This window comes from Ascaphus truei, chromosome 11 (assembly GCF_040206685.1).
Source record: "Ascaphus truei isolate aAscTru1 chromosome 11, aAscTru1.hap1, whole genome shotgun sequence".
NCBI lineage: Eukaryota > Metazoa > Chordata > Amphibia > Anura > Ascaphidae > Ascaphus > Ascaphus truei.
Window position 1 is genome coordinate 27,334,284 of NC_134493.1, and position 20,235 is coordinate 27,354,518.

At 49.5% G+C, this 20,235-nt stretch overlaps 1 protein-coding gene across 3 annotated transcripts in view; it reads right to left on the reverse strand.

Annotated features, from left to right (window-relative positions):
* Window positions 1-20,235, reverse strand: part of TXNDC11 (thioredoxin domain containing 11) — a 57,647-nt gene that overhangs the window by 35,658 nt on the left and 1,754 nt on the right. Inside the window, exons 2-5 of one of the 3 annotated variants that reach the window (XM_075565371.1) lie at window positions 13,258-13,474; window positions 12,109-12,206; window positions 10,901-11,030; window positions 5,512-5,605 (exon numbers count right to left, since the gene is read on the reverse strand). In XM_075565371.1, coding sequence (XP_075421486.1) covers window positions 5,512-5,605; window positions 10,901-11,030; window positions 12,109-12,206; window positions 13,258-13,474 — 539 coding nt within the window. Of the gene's footprint in view, window positions 1-5,511; window positions 5,606-10,900; window positions 11,031-12,108; window positions 12,207-13,257; window positions 13,475-20,235 lie in introns of those variants that run through there. The other 2 variants (XM_075565372.1, XM_075565373.1) reach the window with 2 other exon arrangements.

Here is a 20,235-nt window from a genome sequence, read left to right on the forward strand (position 1 = left end):
TAAGGACATCACAGACGGGGGGGAGGGAGCCCCTTACATTTTCTGTGTGGGTTCACTTTGCGTCGGGATTTTTAAAAAGCAGAATAGTATAATTAATCTTAAGTAGTTACAGTTACATAGTCATATGTCCACAGAGAGGGAGCGGCTCAGTGAGTAACTGACTGGCACCGAGTGTGAGGCAGGGGAACCTGGTTCAATTCCCGGTGTCGGCTCCTTGTGACCTTGGGCAAGTCACTTTATCTCCCTGTGCCTCAGGCACCAAAAACATAGATTGTAAGCTCCACGGGGCAGGGACTGTGCCTGCAATATGTCTCTGTAAAGCGCTATGTAAAACTAGCAGCGCTATACAAGAACGTGCCTTTAAATATTATGCATGCGGTAAATATAATACATCTCTTAATAGGGCCATCGCAGGAATACTTTGCTATTGGTCAACCATGATAATCACGGGGAAATCTCCAGTAGCTGATTTTCAGAATAGTTAGTGATTATAATTGAGATATTTAGCAAATTAGGGGTGCTAGATTAAAACTGCCACCCCAACAAATCTCTCTGAAACGCACAACTACTTTTTCCGCAAGGAACCCCGATTTCTATGAATTAGTCGCAGGAGTACCCGGCCATTTTATTAATAGTTTATAGTAACGTTCATTGAAGCGCCTATAAAACTTGCTAGAAACGGCCATGAAATACCCAATTGCTACTAAAATCCACATTTACAAGGTTATCATAATGAGTGTTAAAAACTTGACATGGATTTACCATTAGTGTTGGAACATAAAGCTTTAAAGAAGCTATTTCTTCCCGGCCCAAGAAGCCAAGGCGAGTAACTCACGTCGGTACCTCGTCCCCCTGCGTATTTATTTTATGTTTTTTTTTTTTTTTAAGTGTGGAAAATCACAAGTTCCTGAATATCTGGCTTCTGGGGTCACCGTGGTCGGGGTCTCGGGGAGAGCTCCGTTTTAACCTCCTGAACACTACATCTTTCAAACGCTTCCGTCTCCTGAACGGTGCGCGAGATTGGAAAAAGAACAGCGTTCGAAGGGGCAAGGGATCTCTTAACCCTTAGAGTCCCAGAGGGGCCGCCGTGCTGCGGTGCATTGGGCACTCGCGATTGCTTCGCCACTGGTGACGGAATGGGAAGAGTCGCCCTTCTTCTGCGTCGTCAGTGCAGATGTGTCCGGCGTTTCGTAGCAGTGCAGGACATCATTTCCCCTAAGAAAAGTAGCATTTTTTTAGGGGACGTAGCTACTACGTCATGGGGAACCCAGGGTGCCAGACCCCGTGACGTAGATATGGCCCAGGGCACACCCACCAAAATATGGTGATCAGCGCAGACTGGGGCTTTAATCGGCAATGCAGAATAATGTATCATCTCACAGAGTTAGGGATATAGGACCCTCGCTCAGAAACACTGCTATTAAGGCTTGGAAGGGAGAATGCGCAACCTGTATTGGTTTATATTAGAGGGTAGCTGGCTCCCCAAAGCAAAATGTTATTTTGAAACAATAAAATAGCTAATATTGCAATAAATCTAAAAATCTCGTCTAAAAAAAACGAGAAGTCAGCTTAATAGTTGGGGTGGGAATTTGCTCAGACAGAAGCAGTGCTCGAGCAGAAGGAGAAATAGCGAGGGCGGAGAGATTGACCAGCATTTTTTTCATAGAATTTACAAGCGTACAAAAAATAAAATATGAACGCACGAGAGTAGCAATGATCGAAAGCATCAATGTTGGCAGAAAGGTAAAGTGATTCTGCGTCTTCCGTGTGGAATTTAACTTTTTGTGGCTGCAGGAAGGATTCGCTTTTTATTTCACTGTTTAAATAAAAATAAAAAATAGATTCTAATACCCCGGCTACACAAACCTTCCGCACAAAACATTTTTACAGAGGGGATGTGTGTGTTGCTAAAGGATTTCCATCTATTGAAACACATTGGGCAGGACTGCACTTTCAGAATATATCTTGTGTTTCCTTCCTCCACAGTACACACTGGGCAGAGGAGTCTGGTGTGTATGGTGTGTACTGTGTGTACTGTGTGTCTGGTGTGTCTGGTGTGTATGGTGTGTACTGTGGAGGAAGGAAACGCACCAAGAAGGTACTTTTGGAAACGATGCACTGAAGTCTCGCGGGACGCGAGGTACACTCATCCCGTGACGCGGAAGCATTGTGTGGGGTGCACAGAGCTGCAGGCAGTGAGGGACGCGGGCGGTTCCTCCTTTCAAGCTGCAGGAGTACACTCCGTGGGACCCCCCACACAGGCTAAGGCGTCGGAGTTGAGCTGGTGGTGCGTGGGACTTATTTCTGTGTCAGAGGTACCGGTGTGGAGTACTCCAGTGGACACATCCTTTGTGTGTTTCTATTTTACTCATTAAATTGTTTTGTACGTCAGTACATCCTGGTTTGGTTCCTTATCTGGATGCATACCCCTGTGTAAAAGCCATAGGGGCGGTGTGCTGTCTCGGGAGACCATTATTACAGGAGGATCTCATCGGGGTAATACGTTTGGCAGACGAGCCCAGCTGATACCTGAAGGAGGGGTTCTCGGGCCAGTTCTTCTGAGTTGATGATCACTGCCCATATTGATCTTTTATTCTGTCAGTGTGGACCTTTATTTAGCAGGGTTTCTCTACCAAAGCAGACTACACGATGTTCTGTTTTTGTCTTTTCTCTCCTGTGCGCTCTAGGTCCTTTTCTGGCGTGTGTGACTTTTCTCTCTCTGGGTGAGAGATGGGGGCCAGCTGCAGGGAGAGTTTAGTCATTACTATTGATACGGTAACCTGTTTCTTGCTACGGTTCTGTTATTAGTTTTGCGCGTCCCTGTTTTTTTCTTGCTTATTTATTCAGCGTGATTTAACCACATTTTGCAGGATCGGGGTTGCCCACGTCCAAAGAAACGCAACTCGCTCCTCTCTAAATCTTGACGATATTAAAATGTCGCGGCAACATCTCAGCAAAAACGGGAATTTACGGGAGGATTTCACAGTATAAGACGTGACCAGGATCCAGTGTAGTAAATCCCCCACCACCAAAAAACAACGGTTTTGGACCAGATCAGTGGGCGCGTTTCCTTGCACAGCAATAAACCACAAGTCTACGTGACCGTTTTTCCTGTAAAAACCTTTATTATGCTAATTTTATATTATCTTCCCATTTTAGTGTATCTGCTAATAAGGTCCTTGCGTTGCCATGACAACCAGAGCGCGAGTCAGGAATAAGCTTAGCGGCGTCTTTATTCTTAACTCGGTCTCTCCTGGTCGCGTCTGCAATGTGGCAGCAGAAGTCAGTTTGGGAGGGTGCAGATACATTTTGGGAGGGTGCAGATACATTTTGGGAGGGTGCAGATACATTTTGGAAGGGTGCAGATACATTTTGGGAGGGTGCAGATACATTTTGGAAGGGTGCAGATACATTTTGGAAGGGTGCAGATACATTTTGGGAGGGTGCAGATACATTTTGGGAGGGTGCAGATACATTTTGGGAGGGTGCAGATACATTTTGGGAGGGTGCAGATACATTTTGGGAGGGTGCAGATACATTTTGGGAGGGTGCAGATACATTAAGGACCGGGGTTCTGTTCAGTCACGTGTAACACGGTGACAATATAATCAAGCAGAAGGATTGCTAAGTACTTTCATCCGACGACACGTGAGAATTTTAACAAAAATAATGACATTTATACAATGATGTTTTATTCAGGGGGCGGCAGCATGGACATATTTCCTGCGTCACTGAACTGGCGTCTACTGCCTTACAATTGTCATTATTGTGGCTGTGTTTGCAGGGGTGGATGGAGATATAGATACATATACAGGGATAAACAAATTATACAAAAAGATACTCACCAGACAAGAAAGGGGCTCTTGCCCCCCCCCCCCAAAAGTGTTTTTTTTTAAATGGCGTGCGCTACCTCTCACCTCCCCTCCTCCTATCACCTCCCCCACCCCTCGCCCCCCTCCTCCCCCACCCCTCACCTCCTCCCCCACCCCTCACCCCCCCCTCCTCCCTCACCCCCCCTCCTCCCTCCCCCTCCTCCCTCACCCCCCCCTCCTCCCTCCCCCTCCTCCCCCCCCTCCACCTTCCCTCACCCCCCCCTCACCCCCCCCCCTCACCCCTCCCCCCCCCTCCCCCACCCCTCACCCCCCTCCTCCTCCTCCACCCCTCACCCACCTGACTTCAGCGGAGCAGGGCAGCAGAGGACAGCGGCGGCGGAAGAGAACCGAGGACCATGTGAGCGCAGCAGGAGCGGCACAGGACGGCCGGGGAAGAGCGCCCCCCAGCTGTCCGACCTGCAAAGTCTCCCGCTGGGGCACAATCTTCCCCAGAGATACTTACCAGGGAACGTGCTTCTGGATCAGCCCCCCCCAGGGGAGGCAAAATGGAGCAGTGCTTCCCATTGGGCCCAGATGGCACCGGGGGATTTAAACAAAACCCAGAAGTACCTGCAGCGCTTTTCCCAGTAAGTATCTCAGGGGGCAGGGGGGTTCATGGAGCTGACATTAATGCGGCCCAGCTCCCGAGACCCTCTGCTTCCCCCACCCATTATTAAAAAAAACCAAATGGCTTGGAATACACATTTTAAACAGCGCCATCCTTTACTTATATAACATTAGCAGAGCGAATGGGAAAGTAGAGATCGCCAAACATACCCCCTGTAGCTCAGACTGCTGACTGCTCGCAGAGAGCGCGTCACGCCCTCAGCTGCAGAGGGAGACGGCGGGAAGAGAGCCATGTTCCAGAGCCGCCTGCTGACAGCCGCCACTGACATTTCCACGGGCCATTCATTATCTCACACAGGAGCCTGGCATTTACAGTAATCAGTTTCTCGCTGCGACCCGAGGGACTCAGGCCAGTGTGAAATTGGAAAGCATTAGCTCAACCTTCAAGGGAACCACTGCTTCAGCACAGCTGGAGTTATCAGTGTGACGATGAAACTGACCTTTCTCGTTATAGCAACGTGTCAGTTTCATAACCCAGCTTGTGAAATAACACCACCAGCGGCCTGTTCACCAAGTCCCAAACTGGGCGACTAGTCAGGCTACTGGACGTAAATGTAATAATAATAATAAACTTTAATTCATATATAGCGCTTCACAGTTACAGTATAGTGCACAGTACGCAGCACACAGGATTGTTACAGACAGCCCCTGTCCCGCAGAGCTTACAATCTGTTTTTGGTGCCTGAGGCACAGGGAGATAAAGTGACTTGCCCAACGTCACAAGGAGCCGACACCGGGGACTGGACCAGGCTCCCCTGTTTCACACTCCGTGTCATTGTAAGGCTTGCCCCATTGTTTCCCCCAAATCAAACAGGGTGGACCTGGCGCAGGTACGTGCACCCTACTCCCGTGACATAGCACAGAGGCACCAGGGTGTAAATACTATATACGGCAAAGTGGTCATTTCCCGGAAAACAAATCCTCATCGACTTCTATGGGGAATTTATATCCCATGAACGCGCAGAGCGGTCACTGCGGACAATATACATGGCGGCCAGAGAGACGGTCTTACCTTTCTGTAATGAATGTAACGCAGAACTGAAGTACGTCAGGTAAGCGGGAGGCTGAGGGGAGGCATTGAACTCAAAGTAGCCGAGAACCCCGGGCTGCAGGAACAATGGTTAGTTAGCCAGGCCGCTCGCTGCATGGAAACCACATCAAGCTCATGGCAAATTAACATCCCCATCAGGCTTACAAAGTACACAGACCTTTAAAGAGCGGGTCGTCATTCCTAACCAATTTCCAATCATAGTGCACCTCCTTCAACGTGAAGCATGCTGCATTGGTTAACCCCGTCTGTAGTAGAGAGCACGGCAATGCTAGACAGGCCTTGAATGGGTTAACCCAGGGGAGCACAACTCCAGTCCTCAAGTCCCCCAACAGGTCAGGTTTTCAGGATATCCCTGCTTCAGCACAGGTGGCTCAATCATAATGACTGAGCCACTGATTGAGCCAGCTGTGCTGAAGCAGAGAGGTCCTGCGGTTGGCTTCCCATGCCAACGCATTGCCATGTTATCAATGGTATCAACAATGTCCATGCACAAGGAGAGGGGATAAGTGCTTCCCTTAGTGACACATGCAGGGCCTAGATTTTAGAATATCTCAAATATTTTTGGAATAGCAGTTCCCCTTACAGAATTGGTTTAAGTCGGGGAAGCACGGGGTCTCTGGAGCTGAATTTCGGCTCCGGAGACCCCCTGCTTCAGCCGATACTAACCAGAGAACACGCCGGCGGTTGTTACTCTCAGGCGGAAAAGAAAGTGAAAGTTTAAATCCCTGCGTCCCGCGGGCCAATAGGAAGCCGCGACATGATCCGTTGAGGCTTCCTATTGGCCGACGAGACGTGGGAGATTTAAACAACCAGGAAGCACCAGCGGCACATTCCCCGGCACGCATCATGGGAACCGCAGAGCTTAAATTAACGAGGTTCAGCTGCAGGGACCCCCACCTCCGACACATTCAAACAATGGTATGAACGCAACACAGACCTCCCGTGTGAGTAGCTCCTGTATCTAGCACGTTATGTTATATATAGGATGAAATGCCAAAGATTTGTCTTCATATTGCACTGTGTGCTCATTTGCATGTAATTACCCAGAATCCCTGGCGGCAGTGGAAGCGCTGCATGCTAAGAGATAATGGAGAAAGACCGGGTTGCAGACCTGACTGAGACATGAATGTGCGCACACGCAGGGTTGCCACCTCTCCGGGTTTAGCCCGTCAACCTGCGGGTGGCGGAGGCGTCTCCAGTATTCTTCTGCAATTCCCCTACAACTGCAGTGAACATGGCTGCGCGGCGTTGCCATGACAACGGGATGCTACGTGTACTGTATTGTATGTCTTTATTTATATAGCGCCATTAGTGTACATAGCGCTTCACAGTAGTAATACACGTGGTAATCAAATAAATAACAGATCATATAAATAACAGATCATGGGAATAAGTGCTTTAGACATTAAAGTAACATTAAGGAAGAGGAGTCCCTGCCCCGAGGAGCTTACAATCTAATTGGTGGGTAGGGAGAACGTACAGAGACAGTAGGAGGGAGTTCTGGTAAGTGCGTCTGCAGGGGGCCAAGCTTTATGTATCATGTGTTCAGGATTATCCACAGTGCTATTCATATGCTTCTTTAAGCAAGTGTGTCTTAAAGGTGGATAGAGAGGGTGCTAGTCGGGTACTGAGGGGAAGGGCATTCCAGAGGTGTGGGCAGTCAGTGAGAAGGGTTTAAGGCGGGAGAGGGTTTAGATACAAAGGAGGTAGAGAGAAGACATCCTTGAGAAGAACGCAAGAGTCTGGATGGTGCATAACGAGAAATTAGGGCTGAGATGTAAGTAGGGGCAGAAGTGTGTAAAGCTTTAAAAGTGAGGAGAAGAATGGAGTGTGAGATGCGGGATTTGATCGGAAGCCAGGAGAGGGATTTCAGGAGGGGAAACGCCGAGACAGATCTAGGAAAGAGCAGAGTGATTCTGGCAGCAGCATTTAGGATAAATTGTAGGGGAGACAGGCGAGAGGCAGGAAGGCCGGACAGCAGGAGGTTACAGTAATCAAGACGGGAGAGAATGAGAGCCTGAGTCAGAGTTTTAGCAGTCGAGCAACAGAGGAAAGGGCGTATCTTTGTGATATTGCGGAGGAAAAAGCAACAAGTTTTAGAAATGTTTTGAATGTGAGGGGCGAATGTCAGAGAGGAGTCGAGTGTGACCCCTAGGCAGCGTGCTTGGGCTACTGGGTGAATGATTGTAGTTCCAACAGTAATGTGGAAGGAGGCAGTAGGGCCAGGTTTGGGAGGAAGTATGAGGAGCTCTGTTTTAGCCATGTTGAGTTTAAGGCGTCGAAGGGCCATCCAGGATGATATAGCAGAGAGACATTCAGAAACTTTGGTTGTACAGCAGGTGTAAGGTCGGGTGTTGAAAAGTATATTTGTGTGGCGTCGGCATAGAGGTGATAATGAAACCCAAAAGATGTTATTAGGTCACCTAGAGAGTGTGTATAGAGAAAAGAGAAGAGATCCCAGGACAGAGCCCTGGGGTACCCCCACAGAGAGATCAATAGAGGAGGAGGAGGTGTTAGCAGAAGAGACACTACTGAAAGTACGATGGGAGAGGTAGGATGAGATCCAGGATAGAGCTTTGTTCCGAATACCAAGAGTATGTCAAGAGAATGTGAAGGAGAAGAGGGTAGTCCACTGTGTCAAATGCTGCAGAGAGGTCGAGTAATATGAGCAGAGTGTAATGACCTCTGTCTTTGGCAGCATGGAGGTCGTCTGTTATTTTAGTGAGGGCTGTTTCGGTGGAGTGAGCAGTGCGGAAGCCAGATTGTAGAGGGTCTAGGAGAGAATAGGTGTTGAGAAAATGGAGCAAGCGAGAGAATACAAGACATTCAAGGAGTTTTAAGGCAAAAGGCAGGAGGGAGACAGGTCGATAGTTGGAAAGACAGGTAGGGTCAAGCTTGCTGTTTTTGAGTAATGGTATGACAGTTGCATGTTTGAAGGAGGATGGAAAGGTTCCAGAGCAGAGGGAGGAGTTAAAAATGTGTGTGAGCGTAGGGATTATAGTAGGAGCAAGAGGTTTTAGGAGATGGGAGGAAATGGGGTCAAGAGGGCAAGTGGTAGAGGGAGAAGAGGCGATCAACAGTGACACATCCTCCTCTGAGACAGTGGAAAACGAGTCAAGGAAGGCAGGAGGAGAGTTAGGAAGAGGTGTAGGATGGGAAGAAGAAACAGAGCGGATGTTCTGCCGTATGGATTCCACCTTCTCCTTGAAATAGTCAGCAAAGTCCTGAGCGGAGATGGAGGAAGGAGAGGCAGCTGAGGGTGGTTTGAGTAGAGTATCAAAGACAGAGAACAGTCAGCGTGGGTTAGACTTGTGCATGTTGATTAGTGAAGAAAAGTAGGCTTGTTTAGCTTGCGAGAGGGCAGAGTTGAAACAGGATAGCATAAATTTGTAGTGAAGGAAGTCTGCGAGAGTATGAGATTTCCTCCAGAGGCGTTCAGAGGAGCGAGCGCAGGAACGCAGCATGCGTGTGTGGGAATTTAGCCAGGGTCTAGGGTTAGAAGGGCGAGTGCGGCAGAGAGAAAGTGGGGCATGTAGATCAAGAGACGAGGACAAGGCAGAGTTGTAGTTCCTGACCAGGTTATCAGGGTCTGTAGCAGAGCTGAGAGAGGAGGGAGGAGCGTAAAGTGGACTCAAAGTCTGGTAGGTGAATAGAGCGCAGGTCTCTGCAAAACCAGGGGGTAGATGGAGATGGAGATGGGGAGAAGTGAGAGAGAGAGAATGAGATGAGGTGATGGTCAGAGAGGGGAAATGGAGAAATCGGAGAGAGAGAAGTTTTTAGTGAAAACCAGGTCTAAGTAGTGGCCATCCTTGTGGGTGCTGGCTGCAGGCCACTGTTGAAGGCCAAAAGAAGAGGTTAGAGAAAGAAAGCGAGAAGCCCAAGGGAGAGAGGGGTCATCAATGTGGCAATTGAAGCTACACAGCGTCACGTTGCTGCGCCACGCAGCCATGTTCCCTGCAGTTGGAGGGAGAGTTGCCGCGGGATGTCGGGAGACGCCGCTAAGTAAGGGGATGGTTTTTTTATTGCCCCCGGGTTGGCCTTCAGTAGAAGGTGACAGCCCCGCTCACAAGGGACATTTGTATTCACTTCGTATTGCAATACTCAACCGGAACTTGCACCCTCTGCTGGTGGATTCTGGAATTGCTGGAGGTGGACGCTCTTGCATGAGGATTAGTGCTATTAAATGAAAACATAGAAATATTCTGATTTTTTCCCCTTTTCTCATATGGTGCCGGCAGTGGACGTCGCACACAGAATTTCCCACAGCGCTTCCAATCCTGTGTTGGTGGATAAAGTGACTTCCCCAGGGTCACAGGGAGCTGGGAATTGAAACAGGCTCCCTACCCCAAAGGTGTCAGCGTTTTCACAGCGAGTGTATCCACTTTAGCCCGGAAACGTATCGGTCTCCGAGTCCCCGATACTCGCCAGGAAAGGTACTTCCTTGTGTTTACTGTTAATCCCGCTGGTCAATAACAAGTCGCGACAGATAACGCTTCCCCACTGGGCGCCAGGGAACAAATATTGAAACCCCCCCTTTGTTTCCCATGGAGGGGGCGGTACTGGCGCTTCCTTCTGCGGAAAGTATCTCCGGCAACAAGGGGGTTACACCCAGCCGAAAATAGCACGCTCAGCTCAGGGGATCGTGCGCTTCCCAATCAGTACTGCTTACAGAACCGTGTGACCGAACCCGGGCCGCACAGCGCCATGCGCTTGTGGCGGGGGAAGGGGTGGAAGACAGTCTTCAAGGGCCACCAACAGGTCAGGTTTAATGGATATCCCTGATTCAGCACAGATGGCTCAATGACTAAGCCACCTGTGCTGAAGCACGGACATCCTTAAAACCTGGCCTTTTGGTGGCCCTTGAAGACTGGAGTTAGCAACCCCTGGCATGGGGGGTATAGCCGTCAATCACTGTGGGAGATTCCAAAGTCACGTCCCACAATTCCTTGCTGCAGATACAAATCCTTGTGGGGAGCGACTTTGGAAGGTCCTGCTGTAATTCACAGCTATACGCCCCCACGCAAAGGTGCAGTTTGGGGCCTTACAGTGCGCGCAGTCCCCCCACGGCCTCAGGACCCCACTATACTGCCCGGGAGACCCCATTACAGATTTTCTTTTGCCAAACCCTTTGGCGACACCTCACGATCCCTTAGGGGTCCGCGAAACCCTGGCTGGGAATCACTGAAGGGGAACTGCACCGTCGCGTTTAAAAAAGGTTCTTCCCAACGTCCAATACCCACAGTGAGTACGCCCGGTGTGTGTGCGTGATGGGGAGTGTATGTGGTTGTCACCCCCCCCCCCCTCCTCCTCACGGTAAAGATGCAAAACACACAACGCAAAGCACAGGTACCTCGTAGTCCGACAGGAAATCCCGCAGTCTGGCCCGAGATGGAATGTACAGAAGTGGGGTCATCACGCGCCGGACAAAAGTCTCAATATAATCCGCCACCATCGGACCTTTGTATTCAATGGGGCCGAAGCTACAAAACAAGAGCAGCATTAAAGGTGGAGCACGTGCCCATGTACACATCATACACCAGGGAATACTAGTTTACACCCGAGGTAGGGCTTGGTGTGTGCCCGCCATGTCTTGTTTATGTATAATAAAGGGCCCCAGGGGACCCTCGGCAAGAGGTGCGGGGGTTGATTTCGCTGGTTTATGTAATAGTGAGGGAGACTGTTCTCTGGGGATCCCGTCTGTAAGAAGACCGCACAGCACCATCAACACGACTCATAAGAGGTGGAGACAACGGACTGGCCACAAATGTATCCCACTCCCTCACTGTATATTACAGTACGTATGAGAAGGGGAGGCACCCATCTGGGTGGAGGCACCCATCTGGGTGGAGGCACCCATCTGAGGGGCACCCATCTGGGAGGCACCCATCTGAGAGGCACCCATCTGGGAGGCACCCATCTGGGAGGCACCCATGTGGGAGGCACCCATGTGGGAGGCACCCATGTGGGAGGCACCCATGTGAGGGGCACCCATCTGGGAGGCACCCATCTGGGAGGCACCCATCTGGGAGGCACCCATCTGGGAGGCACCAGCTATTGAAATTGCAACAAAGTAAAAAGCACTTGAATCGTTTTTCAGCAATGTCACAAAATGTAAAAACAAGTTCTAGAACTGCAAAAATAGACACAAGTATAACTGCAGACAGCACTATAGCGCATTTAACAGCGACAGACACAAATACTTTCTGTTAAGTGCAATTCCAAATAAACAAATAAATATATATATTATTGAAGGAGAGGAGGAGAAGAGGAGGGGGTGAGCCGAGCGAGAGGAGGCAGGGGGGGGGGTTTGAGTCGAGCGAGAGGAGGAGGGGGGGGGGGGGGTGAGCCGAGCAAGAGGAGGAGGGGGGGGGGGGGGTGAGCCGAGCGTGAGGAGATGGGGGGGGGGGGGGGGTGAGCCGAGCGAGAGGAGGCGGGGGGGGGGGGGGTTGAGTCGAGCGAGAGGAGGAGGGGGGGGGGGGGGAGTTGAGTCGAGCGAGAGGATCTACATTGTTTTACTTCAACTAATGCAGAAATCGGCTGCTTTATTTGGCTTATTACCTTTTATGGTACAAGTTAATGACAGGGAAATAGAAGAAGTTTCTCTGCTTCCTGCACGTGCCCTGGTACCACCAGCAGTTCACAGCCACAAAAAGGACCTACACAAGAAATGAGCACATTACAGAGCCGCGGGAACAACAAAAACGCATATACTCCCAATACCGCCATCAGAGGGAACATTTCTACTGTGCCATTTAATAACCTGTACAATTGGCAGCCTCTCGCTCATTTATAAAGGCCCAGTCCCCCCTCGCAGCCCCTCCGCACCCCCTTTATTCTGTTTACATGTACATGAGGCAGGGGCTGCCGGTGCTGCTCTCTGGGATTCTCACCAGGTACTTCCTTGTACTTAAACCCTCTGTGTCAGGCGGGCCAATAGGAAGCCTCGACAGATGATGTTGTGGCTTCCTATTGGCCCACATAATTAATGCAAGAGATTCAAACCTCCATTTCGATTGCCCTGGAAGGAACTGTACGGACGCTACCTTTAGTGGCAATGATCTCGGGAACCATGGGATCCCCGGAGCCGGAAACAGGTGTGTGTGTGTGTGTGTGTGTGTATCTAGTAAACAATTATGTACAGGGGGGGTATACTTGTTGCTGAGCTCAGCACAAGTTCTGGTGATTTAGGCTCTTGCCAATTGTTTTATGGTTGACGTGGTTCCAACCAATCAGGGCTGCCCTTGCATATCACGGTCGTGAGCACGTTAGCTAGCTCAGCGCTGAACCCCCATTGGTTGATTCCCCAACACGGATTTAGATGAGAGGTTCTCGGAGCCAGACCAGGTTTCTCAGGGGAAGCACTGTGTTATGTATGGGTTACATTAAATGCCTTTACCTATGTAATTCATTCTGAAACGTGTTATAGCTGGGGGGTTCCAGAGAGGAGGTGGGAGAACCACTGATTTAGAAATACCAACACGGGAATAAGTTCTGATGCCATCTTCCAAACGTCAGTACAACACGTGCTATGCAGTGCGAGCCATTTACATCCCCCAAAACATCTGCATCCCCCAAAACATCTGCATCCCCCAAAACATCTGCACCCCCCAGCCCTGTCATCTTCAGGGAGGTTGGATGGGTTGACGTCACTGTCCCTTTGCAGGTGTTTAGGGCCAGCGGGTATTACCGAGGGCCTCTTGTGTTTACCTGGTCGGCCAGCCTGTTAGCCACGAGCTCGATCTCTGCCCTCGCAGCTATGGATTGTCCACACCACGGCGCGTACAGGAAGTACATGGTTATCTCAGAGTCCTGGCGAATGTGCTCTGCATAATCCAGCTGCCCACGGAACAGATCCACGACCGGCGACCGGGTGGGGAAAAAGTGCACGGGGGGCATCGCTGGCATGACCACATCTTTAGCTCGGCTGAGGGGGGAAAGGGAAAGGCAAGTTAAAGGCACAAGCCACTTTCAAGCAGCACTAACCTGGTTTTATTGTGTACCCCAAGGTTTATATCTTATGTTATCATCTGCTGATATTTTGTACAATAGTTTTTTCCCCTTGTATAGCACTGGCGGTGTATAGCGCTGCACATAGAATTTTGGCAGGCACAAATCCCTGACCCGTAGAGCTTACAATCTATGTATTTGGTGCCTGAGGCACAGGGAGATAAAGTGACTTGCATACGGTCACAAGGAGTCGACACCGGGAACTGAACCAGGCTCAGTGTCCTTGTCAGAGAAAGTGCCTCTGCCTATTGACTCGCTCCTTCAACCGATATTTTGTGAAGTGTAAGACCCTTAGTACAGGGGTGGGCAACCTTTGTTTGCGCCCCCCTGCCTGCTCTCCCCCAGCATCATGTGACGTCGCGTTGCCATTTAAACCCGCGTCGCCAGAGACAAGGTAAGAGACATACAGAGGCCTCGCGCACGCTCCCCCCGGGATTTTATTTAAATGTTGTAGGGAAGAGCGTGGGGCCTCAGTAAGCGCCGCGCCAAGACAATGTCGCACCCCCAGTTTGCGCACCCCTGCCTTAGTATATACCCTGTATTAATAACATTTATAAAAAAAGGAAAGAAAGTATATGCCTACTGCAAAGGCGCCCTTAACCCCAGCTCTGCGGTATCATTACAACGTGCCGGCCAGAGCTACCGCCGCGTGTCCCCAAAATAATTCAATGCTGTATGAATAGTGGGCAAAAAATCTAGCTGGGGGGTTAGTACAACTACTTTCTTATTTTATATCAACAATTGTTTTCTTTTTTTAAAAACTAAACATCTTCCTATTCGTACAGCACAAATATCGCTAAAATACTTTTCAAAGAGCTGTGCCCCAAGATAGAGATTTTTTTTAAATCAGTATCACTTTTTGCTTTAAAAAAAAAAAAAAAAAAAAGCGCCCCGGCCCCTGCACAGGAATGTATTTTGCGTGTGTTAGTGTATTCTGCGTGTATTAGTGTATTCTGCGTGTATTAGTGTATTCTGCGTGTATTAGTGTATTCTGCGCATATTAGTGTATTCTGCGCGTATTAGTGTATTCTGCGCGTATTAGTGTATTCTGCGTGTGTTAGTTGCCTTTCGATCACTCACTTAAAGTGAAGTCGAGCTACGGGTGTTACACGTCAGAGGGCGTTGCACTGGTGTTACACGTCAGAGGGCGTTGCACTGGTGTTACACGTCAGAGGGCGTTGCACTGGTGTTACACGTCAGAGGGCGTTGCACTGGTGTTACACGTCAGAGGGCGTTGCACTGGTGTCACACGTCAGAGGGCGTTGCACTGGTGTCACACGTCAGAGGGCGTTGCACTGGTGTCACACGTCAGAGGGCGTTGCACTGGTGTCACACGTCAGAGGGCGTTGCACTGGTGTTACACGTCAGAGGGCGTTGCACTGGTGTCACACGTCAGAGGGCGTTGCACTGGTGTCACACGTCAGAGGGCGTTGCACTGGTGTCACACGTCAGAGGGCGTTGCACTGGTGTTACACGTCAGAGAGCGTTGCACTGGTGTTACACGTCAGAGGGCGTTGCACTGGTGTTACACGTCAGAGGGCGTTGCACTGGTGTCGCACCAGCGGACGTTTACGCTGAAGTGAAACTTTACTTAAAGCTGCACTCGTCTGTACGCTTATTTTTACCCAATTGAAATTGCTGCTTTAAATGAACATTATTTAAGCAATTGGACACACAGACACGCCTTCCCAGCGCTGTGTGTGAAAGGCCTGCGGGTTTGACAACTTCTCCTGCTGCAATGTTCTATTCTTTGACAGAACCATCTTTATGTGTCTCAGTCACATACGCACCTTCCCAGGCCCGTGACCCATCGCTTTCTTACATTACACTTTGTTTGATATAGTGTAATCCAGGAATGCTCAACGCCAGTCCTCAAGCCCTCCCTCCCCCCAACAGGCCAGGTTTTCATGATATCCCAGCTTCAGCACAGGTGGCTCACCTAGTGGGCAGGTATGCATTTCTTTAGACCAGGCCTGCACAACTTATAAAGTGACACGGGCCAAACGGCTCAAAGGAAAGCAGATTCGGGCCGCACTTTAATTAAAATGACCCCCGCCCACCTCCCCCCTCACAACTCTTACCTGCGGCGGGGCCCGTCTTCTCCCCAGAAAATTCTACGGTTTCCCCTGCAGGTCCTGAAAAAAGTGGCAACGGGACGCAGTGACGTCACGGCGTAACGCACCGTGGTGCCGCGTGACATGAATACATCACATAGCGTCTTATTTTCGTGGCAAATGACGCCCCGCGGCCATTTTTTTTCAGGACCTCAAGGGGAAACAGTAGAATGTTCCGGGGAGAAGGCGGAGACGCCGCACCGCGCGGAGATCGCCGCGGGCCGCACAGTGCTTCCGGGGGGGGGCCGCATGGTGCGCAGGCCTGCTTTAGCTACTAATAGGTGCTTGTGACAGTGAAGGGGTAACCAGGCCATCTATAAAGGTATTATGCCCGGCTGGTTACCTCTGAACCATATTTGTGGGTTTAGAGTGTCAGCTCTTGGACCCATTGGTTGTACATGAAACGTTTGTGATTGTGCAACGATAAGGAATGTATGTGCGTTTTACCTTTCCAGGAGTGCTAACCAGCGGAGATTCACAGGCTAGGAGTTTCAAGGGGGGGTTTGGGGACACAGGCACAGACGTCTGGTCAGAATCCTTCCTTGAAAACAGTTACGCCAAGTTCCCTGCTTCAGCACAGACCAGAAAGGTAAAAACGGCATAGGGATGTGAGGTATCCCTGACACAGTCAATAGGTTGTTAGGTTAAAGGGGATACTCATTTAATGCCCAGGGCACCAAGAAGCTGTAAGGCGCGACTCACCTCTAAGTTCCCTGCTTCAGCACAACCCAGAAAGGTAAAAGAGGCCTTTCTGTGAGCTGATGTGAGGAGTCCCTGAAACCGTCAAGGGATCCCTAGATTAATGGAGATGTCCAGCTAATGCCCAGGTCCCCCTGAACCCAGTATACGGGTTCAGGGGTTGCTCCAGTTATATATAAGACTGTGAGGTTTTGTTAAAGTCTAAAGTCAGGTTTGCAGAGTGTGAGGCTTATGGCTAGCGGGAATAACAAGTACAAGTTCTCATTCTAACCCTCAACACCAGGAAGACAGACATTTTAGCAGCATAAAAGTGTAAGGTATATTTTATTAAACGGTGTGTTTTAAAACATATGCTTGTGCACAGAAATGAGCTGGGACTCTCAGAACTAATGCGCTGACGGGCCACTGGGCTACCAAGTGGTGCCAGGAGATCTGGCAGGACATCTGGGGATAAAAGCCCAGGGGATGTCCAAGGTGTGACAACCATTTGGACAGGAGGGTGGGATTCAATTATCCACATCCTCAGATCAATGGACGCAATGTGCATGTCCATTTGACTACCAGACAGGCCGGGGCCTATCACCGTGGGGGGCAGAGAGGGAGAGAGGGAAGAGAGGGAAGAGAGGGAGAGAGGGAGAGAGGGAGAGAGCTGTGGCGTTTGCGACTGCATGGTTGTTGCAGTCGCAAGACTTCTAGGGTAAGCTTTGGTGATAAACCCCTGGCCTACACCTAGGAAAGTATAGTTTTTTTTCCAACCCCAAATTCCCAAGTAAGTGTGTCTTTTACTGTAAATTGTGTAACATTGTGTGTTTGCCTTTTCCTGTGAATAAGTATACAATTTTATTAACTCGTTTTGCTCAGTGAAAGTATCCTGGTATAAAGGGGTAAATGCCTGGTCTCCGGGGTCAGTGCTGCAGTTAAACAATCTGTTTCTCCCTCCCTGTCTAGGATGCCGGTTCCCATGATTAAGCGGAGTTTCTGTACGAGACACATTGCTTATAAATGCAGGATACAGTGAGACATTAATGCCCTTGGTTCAATGTTATAATTCATATATTTATGGGAATTGCTGTAAGAAGTGTATGATGAAAAACATTTAAGATGTTCATGTGTTTACATATTAATGGTGCTTCTGTAAACGTATCTAACTGGCTGTGTAATGTCGGGTGTATAGCCAGCTGTGTCATGTAATGTCATTAAAGGTCTATATAATGGGAGGTGCTGCTGGAATGTAACTACCTATTAAATTATATATACACAAATAGTCATACAATATTAATGAGGACTGCTGTCATTACACAGCTCACTCACTACCTGTGTAATGACAGCTGTATCTATATACCAATGGAAGGTGCTAATGATGGGTGTGGGTGTATAGACAGGGCCAATGATGGGTGTGGGGTATATAGACAGTGCTAATGATGGGTGTGGGGTGTATAGACAGAGTGGCAGATGCTGTTGGAAGGTGACTGACTGGGTAACAATTAAAAAGAGATAGAGATTATATATACTGTATATCACTTGTGAGCACAGTCACATGTCTTAGACAGGTCTGCAGCCCTGCCTTTCACTATTATCACCTAGCATACAAGGCTTCCACTGCAGCAAGGGATTCTGAGAAATGACATGCAAATGAGCACACGTGTCACCTTTTGCCTGAAAATCCATTTTTATAAGGGACCCTTATAAGTAAATGCTCTGCTGTTCACACAGCTTTTAAGCACAGCATGGGATTAGATGCAAAGCCAGTCAAACCACTCACAGACTGCTGTTTCAATCTTGTGGGCTCATCAGTGTGAGGTTGGTTGTACTTGCTTTGCAATTTTCAAGGCTGGGTGCGTTTACCATACACATTTTAAGTTATGGTGGGTGAAAAAAAGTGACAAAAAACCTCCAGTTAGCAGATAGCCAACAAAGAATATCACTTGTGAGCACATTCACGTCTTAGACAGGTCTGCAACCCTGCCTTTCACCATTATCACCTAGCACAACGATGCACAAACTGTGGGGCACGAGACTAAGCGCGGGGGGCGCAGGGTTTACAGAGGCCCCGCACGCTTCCCGAAGGTGCTTAAATTAAGTGTCGGGGGAGCTGCAGGGCCTCTGTAAACCTAAATTACCTCGGCTCCGGCGGCTTCTCACACGCGTCGCCATGGCAATGCGGCGTCAAATAACGCTGCGAGGTCATGTGACTATATGTAGCAGTGTTCCCCCTGGACCCCCCTCCTTGCCTCCACTGCGGTGGTTGGCGCGGGTGCCGTCGGAGTCAGCGGAAAACCCGGCGGCTAGCCAGACAGGTGGGGGCAGGGAGCACCATCTTTAAAGCTGCGCATGCGCAGAGTAGAGTAGCCAGGGTGTATAGAGGCTTGCGCATGCACAGTGGCAGGAGCCATGTTAAGAAGGCTCCGCAATGGGAACTACAATAGGCTACAAACCCCGTTAGGCCCCAGCTAAGCCCCGACTCCCCTCAGTGTGTGGCCCTGTAGTACCAGAGAGAGTGAGGGACACAGCCAGGACACAAACTGGCAACTGGCGAGTCAGTGATCTGGGACTAGATCACCCCCTGAAACTAGAGACATTGTAAAGGTGGATCACTCCACGCGGGATCCATCCAACGTAGAGGCGGAGGCTTCGCGGATCACCCTTCTGGATCCTCCAAAGGTATGTCCTCATGGGAACAGAACCAAACGTCAAAATTGACAATGATAATACTGTGAGGTATCTGACAAGGTTGGTGCCACTCCCAGTAGAAGGCTCTTGGCCGAAACGCATAGGAGCAGGTCTAGTAGGCAGGATCACCTGGTTTGTCCCCTCCTTGGGGCACGTTATTATGCTTTGAGCTCTGCTCCTTGTCTCCTCCTTCCATCTTTCGATTGTGTACCTGACTATAGGTGACGTATTACTCTCTGTTGATGCAGGCCTAAGTGTGCTTTCTAGGCTTCACATTGTGTATCTTTGTTGTCACCTGCATGCTATTTTGTGTCACTTTAGACATACCCTAGATCAGCGGTGCGCAAACTGTGGGGCGCGACCCCCAGGGGGGGCGCGACACTGCCGACGGGGAACGCGGGGTTTACAGAGGCCCCGCGCGCTTCCCGAAGGCACTTAAATTAAGTGCCGGGGGAGCTGCAGGGCCTCTGTAAACCTAACTTACCGTGGCTCCGGCGGCTTCCTCCCTGCGGCGCCATGGCAACGCGGCGTCAAAATGACGCTGCGAGGTCATGTGACGTCACGTTGTTATGGCAACGTGACGTCATTACGCCGGAGCGCGGGTAAGTTGGGGTTGGGGGGGGGCGCGGGAGTGAGGGGACAGCCGTCAGGGGCGCGCAGGGAAAAAAGTTTGCGCCCCCCTGCTTTAGATTGAAGGGGATTGTAGTGTGCTGTGATTTTGCTTTTGATCACGTAGCCATAGCCACGGTTATTAGGCCTGTTGCCTGTTTTATTGCACCAACCTTGTCAGGTACCTCACAGTATTATCATTGTCAATTTTGACGTTTGGTTCTGTTCCCATGAGGACATACCTTTGGAGGATTTGTCAAGTTTTGTAACGTACAGGGGATCCATGCCCTATTTGTAACTTTCTGTGCTTTGTTTTAAACCATTGTTCTGTGACAATTATCTAATAAAATTATGTGATTTGTACTACAAGGCATACTAGAGTGCTTTTCGTTTAGGGCCTTTTTCTCTCTCTTACCCTATTTATCTGCCCTTATAGCACCACCGACATATCATTGTATATTGATTTAACCTAGTGTCGGTATTTAGTTGCATTTATTTATCCTGTGGATGCGGGGTCCCCTCTTTTTTTCTCTCTCTCTCTATATATATATATATATATATATATATATATATATATATATATATA